The sequence below is a fragment of the Mytilus californianus genome, unplaced genomic scaffold (genome assembly GCF_021869535.1).
Source record: "Mytilus californianus isolate M0D057914Y unplaced genomic scaffold, xbMytCali1.0.p SCAF_22, whole genome shotgun sequence".
In the NCBI taxonomy this organism is placed as follows: Eukaryota; Metazoa; Mollusca; class Bivalvia; order Mytilida; family Mytilidae; genus Mytilus; species Mytilus californianus.
This window is the reverse complement of record NW_026262671.1, coordinates 1,255,540-1,271,273: the sequence shown is the minus strand read 5'-3', so window position 1 is coordinate 1,271,273 and position 15,734 is coordinate 1,255,540. Positions and strand designations below refer to the sequence as shown.

The 15,734-nt window shown below is 31.1% G+C and overlaps 1 protein-coding gene across 2 annotated transcripts in view; it reads right to left on the bottom strand.

The window, feature by feature from the left end:
• LOC127732076 (uncharacterized) overlaps positions 1-15,410 on the bottom strand; it is a 40,421-nt gene extending 25,011 nt beyond the window's left edge. For both annotated transcript variants that reach the window (XM_052241131.1, XM_052241132.1), the window contains exons 1-2: positions 14,922-15,410; positions 14,557-14,577 (exon numbers count right to left, since the gene is read on the bottom strand). In XM_052241131.1, the coding sequence (XP_052097091.1) occupies positions 14,557-14,577; positions 14,922-15,084 (184 nt within the window). In that variant the 5' untranslated portion in view covers positions 15,085-15,410. The remainder of the gene's footprint in view (positions 1-14,556; positions 14,578-14,921) is intronic.
• Between the last annotated feature and the right edge of the window lie 324 nt (positions 15,411-15,734).

Genomic DNA, 15,734 nt, shown 5'->3' with positions numbered 1-15,734 from the left:
CCATCTATTAAAAGACAACCTTAGAAGATTATTATTTTCGTATGACTAAAAAACTGTCATGTTTTGGAATTGTTGTCAGATTTTCGGAATCCTCTGGTTTTATCCATTTGAATGCCTAAAAACAATTTTGCCCACTAACCCCCATTTTTCTTTTTATAAATCTTATGCATGTATAAATATGAGGCATCTGTAAAAGTCTTATAAAATCTTTGTTTTTTCTTAATAGTTTTTGAGAACTTAAACTTGTCAATGATAAAACTATGAAAAAACAAGAGTGAACATTTTCCAGCCAAAATTTCAATGGCTAATATCTCAAAAACAAGCACACGGACCTATATTTTTTTCGCTCTTTTGGTTCCTTTATTAGACTCCTATCAATATATTCTAGTGTTATAAAAAGCTTGTTATTTTGAAACTGAGTAGCGAACTTTCTTAACCACCAATATCCGGCTTTGATTTGTTAACTATGTTGATAAAAAGGTCTAGGGCCAGTGTAAGCAAACCCTAATTATCGAAAAATAAAGCAAGGTTATACTGAAACTGAATTTTAGAAAAATTTCACAATCATTACCTACTAAGGAAGATCAGGATTTAAATTTTTAACAAATCTATAACAAATAACTACAAACAAAAATTAAATAAAACTTACATTCGTGTACTTTTTCTGCAGAAACCGTGCCTGTTTGTGGGTAAATATACCTTTCATTTACTATAATAAAACAATAAACGATTACAAATACACTTTTGTATCATCGATTATATCATGTAACAAAGTTTATTCTTGCAACAGGATACAACATAAAAGATAATTTTGAGGGGTTTGGCATGTAAAGCAGGTTATATATACTTTATGGAGAGATTGTGTTTTCTCAGTTAGGAGTTGGTTCATTTGCCAATGTTCATAGTTGACTATTGATACGTAACTGAACATAAGTTTGCATTATCTAAAAATATATGTATATATATCTATATAATGAATTATTATACGTCAAAAAAGCGTACCAAAAACAAAACCAAAATATAAATTAGATAAATACATAATAGTTAAATATATTGGATAACTGATATCCTACATCAGTGTGCAGTAAAATAAAGTCTTATTAAACTTTTTTGATTTCTGAAACAATTTTGAACGTCATACAAATTCAAAACTTACAAGGCTCATAGAAAATGTATTTGTGTAATTCTAGTTCATGTAATTAAGTATTTAAAATAGGCAAGGCTTCGTATTTTTATATCCCATATGACACATATCCAGCTTTTGTGGTTAGCACTGAACTGTTTGAACTTCATCCTTTTTCGCGGAAAAAACTTTCTTCTACCCAGACACAGATGTATTATGATTAATTTGTTAAATGTCAGGCGATGGTGACCTGTTTTAGTGTTGTCAGGAGATGTAAAATTCGACTTTGAAGACGGTCTTGCTTTTTGGTTATAGAGATTACGATAGCCGTAAAAACGTTTGTGAAATGGCTGTCTTGACTCATCAGCATACTGTTGACCACATTTACTCTGTAGTAGTTACATAGAAAAAAAAACAAAAAAAAAGAAACAAAAAAAACAAAACAACATAATATATAATTTTGCATGTTTTTATCTAAAGTTTGCAATCTTGTTAGTTAATACCTTTACCATGTTTATCTTGTGTAACATATTGATTTGTTTCTATAAGTAACATCACTGATAAAACAAATATTTTTGTTTCTAGTACTGTAAATGCAGAAACGTTTGCGAGAATTGCAAACAGTAAAAGGTTCGCCAAAAAAAAAAAAAAAAAAAAAAAATCGAATTTCAGATGTTATATTATCATCTCGCAATTGTGTCCATCCTTTCAAAAAACAATCAAAAATGTACAGCATTTTTGTTAAAATTTACAGCATAAAGAACTATGCGTGCATTCTGAAAATTATCTAATAACTTTTATATTAAATGATGAGTCGATGTTTTAGAAATAGCACACTGATCAATTTTAAAGGAAGATTAACAATTACATTCATTAACTTTTTCTACAGAGACTGTGAGTGTTTGTGGATAGGCATATCTGTCCACCAATGTAATTTGACAAATAAGCAACAATATACTTTGACGCTAATACCAATGTGATTATGATTTTGACCAAGAAGTTATTCTATAAAATCACAAAGCTTTTAAGGACCAGGTGAGATAACAGAAAAGATCTTTGAACCACATTGGAAGGATTTGTAGTACATGTAGGTAATTTCGCAGATAACACAATGATTTTTCCCCAACTAGGAATAAGCTTTAGAATGGCTAATTGCTAGTTGTTAAATATATTTGGAATTTCCATTAATGCTAGGGCATATCTGCCAAAGGCTATATAGGACTAGGGAGAAAAATCACCTAATTATTTCGAATGATTTTAAAGTTGAATGAATACTAAGTACATAAGAACAACAAATACCCCTGATAGCTCAACACATGAGTTATTAATAGTCTTGCAACAGGAACATACTGAATATTTCGTCTTTGAAAATCTTCCTGTCTAATCCATTCTCCCGGATATATATCGGTCATCCCTTAACAACTATTGTTCATGTCGTTTCGTTCGGAAAATTCGTTTTCAAAGGAATTTCAATAAGACCATTTAGTCCCTCTGGATTATACATGTGTACAATCAAGTCAGTGAACTTTGATCGTCAAATACACACAAACCGAATTTTCCTTATTCGAATCTTAAAATATATTTGAGAGAAAGAACTACATCATGTACATGTTAGAATAAATTTCAGTATATGAGAATATAAGAATGTCTGCTAAAAACTATGGTGACAAAACTGACCGTGACTTTTATATAGGCTGTACAATTTAGTTCATATAGCTCTGAAACAAAACATGTATGGCTGCTGGTTATTTTACAAAAATATAGTAATTGCTTATTCCTTATGACATGACCTTGGCAATTGACCCTTAACCTTGGTGCCAAATAGTTGCGTCAGTCGTCCTGAATATTTTCCTCATTATATATATATATATATATACCACAAACATGAGGTGCAAAAATTTGTACACCATATCCGGATTTCGACAATAATGTCTCTTCAGTGATGTTAGGAATCGAAACGGTATTTGGAAGGCCATATAATTTACCTCAATTTAGGATAGACTCTTGAATTTTGAAAGAGTCAAAATAGGATGAACGGATCATATAAGCCCGAAGGCAAATATAATACAAGCCCAAACGAAAAAATATAAATAAGTCTAAATTGAAAACAACGTTCAAATATATATATATAAAAAAGTCTAAATTGAAAACAAAGTTCAAACTTATGATTGAGTTGGATAAAAACCACAATTTTTATACGTGTGCATGTAAAACAAATTTCTTGGTAGAGGGGTCTAAAAACAGCACAAACAACAATTTCAAAAAGACTAAAAAAAGTGAAAAAGACTAGTCTATTTTAACCAAACGCGTTTGGCTTACAGGTCGAACAACTGATGTTCTTAAGCCCTGCTGACTGCCATTGGCGATTGCCAAATAAATTGATCACCAGATCTTACGAAATGGATCTTAATATAAATTTAATACCAAACAGAAAACAATAAACTTGTGGAAAAGATGATATACCTCAAACATGAGGTGCAAAAATATGTACACCATATCCGGATTTCGACAATTAATGTCTCTTCAGTGATGTTATGGATCGAAACGGTATTCGGAAGGCCATATAATTTACCTCAATTTAGGATAGACTCTTGAATTTTAAAGAATCGAAATAGGATGAACGGATCATATAAACCCGAAGGAAAATATAATATACATATATATATTCCTAGACCTTGACCTTTGACCTTACACTTTGTTATGGGTTGATCTCAGAAACAATTATACTTACAGAAGTCTTGAATAATAAAAAATGTTTTGGTCATTAAGGCCCAACTTTGTTACATATTGACCGAAGAGATTTGACCTTTCTATAATGGGCATAACCCCCGTTAACGGTTTCTGGAAAGATAAAATTAGCTTTTACTTTCAAATCAAAGGTGCTAGACCCATGGAATCTTTTACAATGACATTGAGGACGAATGACTTTGACAAAGGTCACAAGGTCAAAGGTCAAGGTCATATCCCAAAAAAGCGAATTACGTGTTTAAGGCCTTATTTAAAGGATAAAAAGCGTGTTTTAAAGCTTTTAAAGGTTGACCTTCAACTTTGACCTTACAACGTTTTATGGGATATTTCAAAAACCATTACACTTGCAGAAATCGTAAATAGTTTTATGGGATATTTCAAAAACCATTACACTTGCAGAAATCGTAAATAGTGAAAAATGTTTGGGCCATTCAAGCGCAATTTTTTTTTTACATTTGACCGAAGAGATTTGACCTATCCGTAAGAGCATAACCCCCGTTAACGGTTCCTGAAAAGACAAAGTTAGCTTTAACTCTTGAACCAAAGGTCCTAGACCCATGGGGTCTTTTGTAATGACATCGTGGACCAATGACCTTAACAAAGGTCATAAGGTCAAAAGTAAAGGTCATGTCCAAAATTGCGAATTATGTGTTTTGACAATATTTTAAGGATTTTATGTTTGCTGTAGACCTTTCCGATGCATTCTACGCCTATTTAAACATTTATTTTACAGTACGAAAAGGAAAGACCTCTCAATTGTTCGTGAACAATTGACATTTTAATATTTTGAACTCTTTTCTTTTGCTATTGCAATTATTTTCTTTTTGATTTTGGATCAAACACCAATGGTATCACTAGTGTATCTTATACGTAAAAGGAAAATGGTCTTTACCTGCGTTTATTTAGTCTAAAAAAAAAACGGAAAAAAAAACAAACAGGTAAACATATTTAACTTTGAACTTTAAACTTAATATCTCCTTACAATACCAAGATGTTACTCTTATAGAACCACACTTAAACCGTTAATTATAAACACTCTTCCAGTTCGCAGTACATTAACCTTTTGACATAAAACATTTTCATAACTTAGTATGTTTATACTTACGATCAAGAAGACGTTTTGCGTGTCTACCTAGGATGAATCTTTTTGCCACTGAAAAAAAATCAAAAAAAAAAAAAAAAATGATAACAATAGATATGCCAAAGATTTAAAAAAAGATTAGGGGATATCAAAGGGACAATAAAAAAATCATGAGTCTTGAAGGGATCGAAAAAACAATGACAAGAAAAAACTAAAAAAGACGATAAGACACCAAAATGTTTACGAAAATTCACAGCAAACTATAGACAGAGCAATACGAACTCCTCCAGAAATCTAATACAAAATAATGTGTTCGTAGTATTCAGCCAACATTTATATTTTTTTTTATTATCATTCATTTATTTATTTAAAAAATAATGTCTGATTTTTCCTAGACATTATCTAAAATGTGGTAGTTAAGATACCATCTTATCTTTAAAAAAAAAAACGTTCAAGAATAACTGTACAGAAAACAAAAAACAATTATTTAAGATTTCTTGTAATCGCTTATAAAAAAAGGCAGATGGCTTGGACGAACGCAGTTATTTTGAGTAATGCAATTGACACCACGATTTTGTGTCTATCCAAATCATTAACTAATATTTCAAATTCAAAGTTGGTAATTTTCTTTTGAATTAAAATCACAAGAAACTGAAATATAAGTTGAAATCTTTCATCCTCAAAATTATTCAATAGCCATGAAATTAAATGATAAGTAAACGTTTTAGTGATTGCACAATTATCAATCCTAAAGGAAGATTAACAATTACATTCATTTACTTTTTCTACAGAGACTGTGCCTGTTTGTGGATAGGCATATCTTTCCTCCACTGTAATTTGACAAATAGGCAACATTATAGTTTGACGCTAATACCAATGTGATTATGATTTCGACTAACTATAACAAGACACAAAAATGTTAAGTAACTGACTATTATTGATTAAAAAAAATACTTAAAAGCACTGTATGCATCGTTGAAATAAATTGTAAGGACTTTGACAATTGCCTACTACAAGTAAGTAGTTAATTCTACAGAGACCGTGTCTGTTAGTGGGTACACACTTCTCTGGCCAACTGTCGTATGACAACACAAAGAAAATAATACACAGATACGTTACTCGTCATTTCATATTTTCTGCTCAGATTAGTATTACTAGAAATATTCGATATTGGAATCATCAATTCATAGGGAAAATATTCAAAGCAGATAGAGATGCCTACCCAGTTCTCGTTTGTTTCACTTTATAAACTTGAAAGATTCATTAGTCCAGCTGATTCTTGCATGTTACAAGAAGAATTGTGGGTTTGATGATTAAAGCATGAAACTCTGCTCAGTTGCAGATATATGTTTTGTAGTCAATTTAAGCTATGGAACCACCCTAAAAAACAATATGGCGACCATTTTCAAAATGTCTTCAAATGAGTTCATATTTCTCAACCACGTATAAATTAAAGCAAATGATATTTAAACCAAATCTTTTATAAACATATAAATTGTAATCCAACGTTTCTGGTAAGTTGTGACGTTATATCAGACTTTTGATTATTTTCTAAAATGGCAAAAAATTTTTAAATCGCCGCCAAAAAGTGAAAATGAACAAAATTGAGACAAGGATTTGCTGATATTCATTTCTTCTATCTATGATACATGGATGCTGCTTGCAAGACAATTTAATCAAAGGTCCCGAAAAAAGGAATCATTCGAACGATTTTAAGGTCGCCATCAGGATTTGTTTGACCGTTAAGTAGCGTCTGAGTCACAAATTATTATGGATATGTTCTGCTTGTGTATCCATCGTACAGACATAGAAAAACGTATTTGCTTTCAAATGTTTGTATTTGGTTATTTTTCAGATAATTTACACGTACCAATGGTTTTTAAATGTTTTAAATTTTGCGATTCTAAGGGTTGGAAAAGATACATTTATAAATCACTATTGTATGATACATGCCTAATAACTGGATATGAATCATCAATCTATTTTACCAAGAGCACATAGGCGGTAGTCACTTGTCGAACAGGAACTGCTGACCCTTCTTGGGAACCTTAGACCACTCCCGGTTTTAAGTGTGATTCGTGCTGCTCAATTGTTAGATTTGTGTGTAGTGATCTCTTGTCTGCTGTCAGTCTTTTTTGCGTTTCTTTTTCATGTTGTTATCTGGTTTTGTTTTACTAATGATTTTTGAGTGCCAAAGCATTTTGGTCATCTTTTTTATCATCTAAACACCAGCATATTTTTACATTAGCAGTTTTTAAAATATTTCTTAAGGACAGTCCAACAAGTCATTGCAACACTCCCCACCACATTTTTAATAGAGCCATACATAACAAAATTGCCCTCGCGCATTTGCATCTGCCGCGACATCCGTTTATCTTTCAACCACATTTCATTAGCTCATTACTTTTAAAATACTTTGGACAAGACACCATATTTAAATGCTATAGTTGTGCGATATTAATGGTTAACCTGACTACTTTTACAAATGCGTAATTCTTCTCATTGGCTTGATCTATATTTATCATTTTCAAATTACTTGAACTGCATAGCATGTACAGTTAAATGATATCATATCGCTCACTAGTTCTATAAGCCATGATTTGGATGGGAAAATGCAAAGAACCAATGTATTAATGTACTAGCAGTGTAATTATATCTTTATACACCCAGAAGGAACATTTTTTTTATAATCTCACATCAACATGTCCAATTCAATCATTAGTGTAACAAACCAGGTTTGGTTAAGTGAACTCAATTTCCCTATTATTACTCCATTCTTTGAATGTTACATAATTCTCACCAGGGTCTCGTTCTCCAATACAAAATATGTCTGGATCTTTGCTTAAGAATGAGAAGTACACCTACTGCAACCTCATGGAAATGACTCATGTCTTGTTCACGTTCACGATGCACGAGAGCATCTAAAAAGAATCTTAGAGTACTATGTTTGCACTGTTTTCTAATCAAACACTTAAGGTTCTTAACGATGCCATTTCTATATGAAGACCTAAACAAAACTACTCTTTGTTCTGTTAGAAATATGTTTTGCTCTACTGTTTTTGTGGTCAATATTGTCAAGACTGCTGTTGTAAAACCACTATGTTTCGCGGGAGAAACCACATATTCCATGTTTCATGAATGGATTCGTCTAGTACTGTAGATAAATGGACAATTGAATCATACATAAATGACAAAAGTTGCACTTTGTCTTATTTAGTACCTCTTTTCCTGAGCATAGCATTCACCCAGTAGAAGGCCTATTTACATTAAGAGATGGATTTTCAGTTAAATGTAATGTTAAAGAAGAATAGAAAAAAAAGCAGCAGTTACTTCGAAATTGTTAACGTCGTATTTGCCTAAGAGGAATAACTGGACTGCAATTGAATATTTGGGCAAGAAATTATAAAATAATGTTTTTTATGACTATGGAAAAGACTTTAGCCTAAATTATGTCTTTTGCAGGAATAAATATTTTTAGATCATTACTATGTCCTCTACCAGTTGATTATAAAGAAAACTGTTCGAGTCGAGAAATATACGTTCTAGTTAAATCTAGCTTAAATATTGGAAAACCGCCACTATTTATACGTGATCCCTCGTTGTAGACTACTGTTCTGCAAGAACGGCTCATTTAATGTTTGGCTTTAGTATATAAATATTGCATACACTTGGTATTAAAGAGCACTTACTTTTACTGAAGGTACGCCAAAACGAAAAACTTGGAACCTTATATAAGGGTTATTTGTTGATTTAGATATTTTATGGCGGCCATCACGTAAAAAGCCGCCATATCTAAATTTATAGTTGGGTCCATTGCTTAAATTGGTCGAAGCACCAACCACTCCTTCCATGCCAAGTTTGCACTTATATAATTGATATTTGTTGATTTTCATGGCGGTCATCTTGGAAAAATCAGCCATATTCAAATATCAGATTTGTTCATTGTTCATATTTTTCGGAACACCCAGCACTACTACCATATTAAATTTGGTGCTTTAATCATCAAACCCACAATTTTGTCACCGATCTGTAGAACTATAACATGTATTATTGGTACTATTAGTTTGACATGCTCACTGAACATATGTTTGTCTTAATATTAAAACCCAATATCAAGAAGAAAGCTGAAATTTTTCATTCAAAACATTAATCCTAAATATTTGAATCGAGAGAGTGACAATATACAAGTGTCGTTCTGCTTTCAAGTAAGTATACCATCTTTTACAAGACGAAAATTAGAGATTATTATTTTCTAATGATTAATGAACTGTGTCTGGTATATTAATGAACCCCAAAATTGTTTAAGTTATGACATAGTATTAGCCATAAGTGTAGGTAAATAAATGTGTTTATATATCACAGGCATTAACAATATGGGTCGATACGACTTTCATAACACGAAAGCAATGAGCTATCTGGTATTATACACAGAACGCGTTGACTACTCTTCGGCTTACATTTCTTTCTTGTGTTTAAGATCTGACATTCTCAGGTTTTTTCTTTAGTTGCATGCATAAGAGATTTTGAAAATTAAGAAAAAAAAATATTATGTATGAATCAAGAATCTTATTACGATACCACGATCCCATTAGCCTTTTGCAAATGAATGAAATATTATGTTATCCTATGTTGCATGAAGTATAACTGGAAATATCCGAGATTGTAATCCATTGAGAGGTTAAATACCCAAAGCAGATAAAAGACATCGAAGATGTCTACCAAGTCTAGTTTTCGTTTATCTGAATTGATGCATTCATATTTGTTTTCAGATTTATGTTTGACCTGTTTATACCTGGTACTATGAGATGACATGCTAACTAAAGATAGGTCTTTATATAAAAAATCCAATGTAAAGAAGAAAGCCAAATGTCTTCATTCAACATATTAAACCTGAATATTTGAATTGACAAAGTGAAAATTTACAATTGTTTTTCATCTACTCCTTTTATAACGTATATGTGTGTTTTAAAGTAAAGGCACCATCTATTATAAGACAACCTTAGAAGATTATTATTTTCGTATGACTAAAAAACTGTCATGTTTTGGAATTTTTGTCAGATTTTCGGAATCCTCTGGTTTCATCATATTTTGCCCACTAACCCCCATTTTTCTTTTTATAAATCTTTTGCATGTATAAATATGAGGCATCTGTAAAAGTCTTATAAAATCTTTGTTATTTGTTAATAGTTTTTGAGAACTTAAACTTGTCAATAATAAAGCTATGAAAAATCTAGAGTGAACATTTTCCAGCCAAAATTTCAATGGCTAATATCTCAAAATCAAGCACACGGACCTATATTTTTATTTGCTCTTTTGGTTCCTTTATTAAACTCCTATCAATATATTCTAGTGTTATATAAAGCTTGCTATTTTGAAACTGAGTAGCGAACTTCCTTAACCACCAATATCCGGCTTTGATTTGTTAACTATGTTGATAAAAAGGTCCAGGGTCAGTGTAAGCAAACCCCAATTATTGAAAAATAAAGCGAGGTTATACTGAAATAGAATTTTAGAATAATTTCACAATAATTACCTACTAAGGAAGATCAGGATATAAATTTTTTAACAAACCTATTACAAATAACTACAAACAAAAACTAAATAAAACTTACATTCGTGCACTTTTTCTGCAGAAACCGTGCCTGTTTGTGGGTACATATACCTTTCATTTACTATAATAAAACAATAAACGATTACAAATACACTTCTGTATCATCGATTATATCATGTAACAAAGTTTATTCTTGCAACAGGATACAACATAAAAGATAAGTTTGACGGGTTTGGCATGTAAAGCAGGATATATATACTTTATGGAGAGATTGTGTTTTCTCAGTTAGGAGTTGGTTCATTTGCCAATGTTCATAGTTGACTATTGATACGTAACTGAACATAAGTTTGCATTATCTAAAAATATATGTATATATATCTATATAATGAATTATTATACGTCAAAAAAGTGTAATAAAAACAAAACCAAAATATAAATTAGATAAATACATAATAGTTAAATATATTGAATAACTGATATCCTACATCAGTGTGCAGTAAATTGGAGTCTTATTAAACTTGATTGATTTTCTAAACAATTTTGATCATCATACAAATTTAAAACTTACAAGGCTCATAGAAAATGTATTTGTGTAATTCTAGTTCATGTAATTAAGTATTTTAAATAGGCAAGCTGCGTATTTTTACATCCCATATGACACATATCCAGCTTCTGTGGTTAGCACTGAACTGTTTGAACTTGATCCTTTTTCGCGGAAAAACTCTCTTCTACCCAGACACAGATGTATTATGATTAATTTGTTAAATGTCAGGCGATGGTGACCTGTTTTAGTGTTGTCAGGAGATCTAAAATTCGACTTTGAAGACGGTCGTGCTTTTTGGTGATAGAGATTACGATAGCCGTAAAAACTTTTGTGAAATGGCTGTCTTGACTCATCAGCATACTGTTGACCACATTTACTCTGTAGTAGTTACATAGAAAAAAAAAAAAAATAACATAATATATAATTTTGCATATTTTTATCTATTGTTTGCAATCTTGTTAATTAATACTTTTACCGTGTTTATCTTGTGTAACATATTGATTTGTTTCAATAAGAAACATCACTGATAAAGCAAATATTTTTGTTTCTAGTACTGTAAATGCAGAAACGTTTTCGAGAATTGCAAACAGTATAAGGTTCGCCAAAATAAAAAAAAAAATCGAATTTCAGATGTTATATTATCATCTCGCAATTGTGTCCATCCTTTCAAAAAAACAATCAAAAATGTACAGCATTTCTGTTAAAATTTACAGCATAAAGAACTATGCGTGCATTCTGAAAATTATCTAATAACTTTTATATTAAATGATGAGTTGATGTTTTAGAGATAGCATACTTATCAATTTTAAAGGAAGATTAACAATTACATTCATTTACTTTTACTACAGAGACTATGCGTATTTGTGGATAGGCATATCTGTCCTCCAATGTAATTTGACAAATAAGCAACAATATACCTTGACTCTTATACCAATGTGATTAGGATTTTGACCAAGAAGTTATTCTATAAAATCACAAAGCTTTTAAGGACCAGGTGAGATAACAGAAAAGATCTTTGAACCATATTGGAAGGATTTGTAGTACATGTAGGTAATTTCGCAGATAGCACAATGATTTATCCCAAACTAGAATTTAGCTTTTGAATGGTTAATTGCTAGTTGTTATATACATTTGGAATTTCCATTAATACTAGGGCATATCTGCCAAAGGCCATATAGGACTAGGGAGAAAAAACACCTAATTATTTCGAATGATTTTAAAATTGAATGAATACTAAGTACATAAGAACAACAAATACCCCTGATAGCTCAACACATGAGGAATTAATTAGTCTTGCAACAGGAACATACTGAATATTCCGTCTTTGAAAATCCTCCTGCCTAATCCATTCTCTCGGATATATATCGGTCATCCCTTAACAACTATTGTTCATGTCGTTTCTTTCGAAAGATATTCGCGTTTTCAAAGGAATTTCAATAAGACCATTTAGTCCCTCTGGATTATACATGTGTACAATCAAGTCAGTGAACTTTGACCGTCAAGTACACACAAACCAAATTTTCCTTATTCGAATCTTAAAATATATTTGAGAGAAAGAACTACATCATGTACATGTTAGAATAAATTTCAGTATATGAGAATATAAGAATGTCTGCTAAAGACTATGGTGACAAAACTGACCGTGACTTTTATATAGGGTGTACAATTTAGTTCATATAGCTCTGAATCAAAACATGTATGGCTGCTGGTTACTTTACAAAAATAGAGTAATTGCTTAGTACTTATGACATGACCTTGACAATTGACCCTTAACCTTGGTGCCAAATAGTTTCGTCAGTCGTCCTGAATATTTTCCTCTTTATATATATATAAACAAGTCTAAATTGAAAACAACGTTCAAACCTATGATTGAGTTGGATAAAAACCGCAATTTTTATACGTGTGCATGCAAAACAAATTTCTTGTAAGAGGGGTCTAAATACAGCACAAACAACATTTTCCAAAAGTCCAAAAAAGTGAAAAAGTATATTTTAACAAAACGCATTTGACTAACAGGTCGAACAACAAATGTTCTTAAACCCTGCCGACTGCCATTGGCGATTGCCAAATAAACGGATCACCAGGTATAATAAATGGATCTTATTTATAAATTAATACCAAACAGAAAACAATAAACTTGCGGCAAAGATGGTATACCGCAAACAAAAGGTGCAAAGATTTTTGTACACCATATCCGGATTTCGACAATTAATGTCTCTTCAGTGATGTTAGGAATCGAAACGGTATTTGGAAGGCCATATAATTTACCTCAATTTATGATAGACCCTTGAATTTTGAGGAGTCAAAATAGGATGAACGGATCATATAAACCCGAAGGCAAATATGATACAAGCCCAAACGAAAAAAATATAAACAAGTCTAAATTGAAAACAACGTTCAAACCTATGATTGCGTTGGATAAAAACCACAATTTTTATACGTGTGCATGCAAAACAAATTTCTTGGTAGAGGGGTCTAAATACAGCACAAACAACATTTTCCAAAAGACCAAATGAGAGATAAAGTATATTTTAACAAAATGCATTTGACTAGCAGGTCGAACAACAGATGTTCTTAAACCCTACTGACTGCCATTGGCGATTGCAAAATAAACGGATCACCAGTTTTAACAAAATGGATCTTAACTATTAATTTAAAACCAAACAGAAAACAATAATCTTGCAAAAAAAAAAAATGGTAAACCGCAAACAAAAGGTGCAAAAATTAGTACACCATATCCGGATTTCGACAATTAATGTCTCTTCAGTGATGTTAGGAATCGAAACGGTATTTGGAAAGCCATATAATTTACCTCAATTTATGATAGACCCTTGTATTTTGAAGAGTCGTAATAGGATGAACGGATCATATAAACCCGGAGGCAAATATAATACAAGCCCAAACGGAAACATATAAACAAGTCTAAATTGAAAACAACGTTCAAACCTATAATTGCGTTGGATTCTTTCATAATATGTGAACATTTGTTAAGAAAATTCATACAATTGGCGAATACAAACAATCACAATTGTAAAACAGTTCATAAACAAATTACATATATAGGACCGAGATTTTGCAAAAAGTATATTGACAGGTTTTAACATTTATTTTAATTAACTGTTATATAATGCCTGCGTAGGGCGCATGATAAGGATATTGCTACAACAAAAATGTTTTTAAAAAATGTTTGTGGCAAGTCAAAAATATGACAGTCATTATTCATTCATCTCATATATATATTGTTTAAGGGCATTTAATTTCCCGTTATTTTATAAGAAATTTCATAGAAACCAGTTATGTACATCAGTTCAAAGTATCGGTATTGATTCGTTTTTTATACTTGACAACTTAACTTTCCAGATATTAAAACTAGTCATGACAAGTAGGATACTCATTAATGTTAGACATGATATTTGTAAAACCAATATTGCTGTATAGCAGATATCTTTTTGCATAAGTTTATAAAATGCGATCAAGTTAAATTCATAAAATATAGTAGATAGACTTACAACCAATTGCCGACTGAAACACTGAAATTGATGAAGAAAAATAAGATCTTTACAGACTGAAATGTAATACGATTCTGTCTTTCCGTTTGAATTTAAGACTTTAACCATTGAAATAAGAAAGACACATAGTTAACTTGACAGTATCGGTTCGTTATCAATAAATTTTAAGAATCTACAGGAACATTTATATACGTTAAAACTAGAATAATCAGACGAACTTCAAACTATAAACATTAACGATTCACCTATGCAAGGTTAACAAAAAACAATTAAACGAATAAACGAGCAAACTCAAGTTATTTTTCTGTCTCTTTATGCAATGTTAAATGTAGTTGTAACATTAATTTTGTTTGCAATGAACTTACCACATATGCTGAAATACACCAAGTAAAGGGTTATCATGTTGAAATCAAGAGGTGACAAGTTATAAACAAATTTCGCAGTCGGCTTTATATACAACAGTTTAATCAGTGGAAGAACTGATAAAGGAATATTATATTTAAGTGAGTGCAGCGCGCAATAGAACATTTACAGTTATGTAAAGTTCAAGGTTTTGTTGCTAAAGGTTAATTTTAGCTTTGCTAAAACACAGTAAAGAGAGCAGTTATCATTGAAATTGCACTTTCTGAAAAAATGAAGAAAGTACAAATTGTACAACAAAAACCTTATTTGAAAAAACCGACATACAGAATTATGATATAAAGGAGAAAAACCCTGACAAATGACAGTACACATGACACTACATTACAAATAGACACTTAGTAACACAAACCCCCAACATAGCCAGGCGTTCAACTCAGATGGTCCGGGCTGGCAGTATTTTTATTTCCACTACATCTTAAAAGTTTAAAATGATTAGTTTTGTAAAAAAGGTTGAAAAAGTTCGTTATGTGCTATCTAAACAAGATAATTGAATTTCTTTTAGATATTATACCTTCTCTCTTTTAATCTCAATCAGTGGTTAAACAAATCGAACATAAAATACAGGTAGAAAAATCATAAAAGAAAAAGTTCTGATCTCTACATTTAATATAACACAAACACAAGTACCAAAGACTTAATATCTAATATTAATAATTTTCAACATTATAATTTGGATAAATGAGAATGATCGAGGTAATTGAAACCAATTTCAAAGTGCTCAACTTGCTAATAAGAAATCATGTCCTTCAATCTTA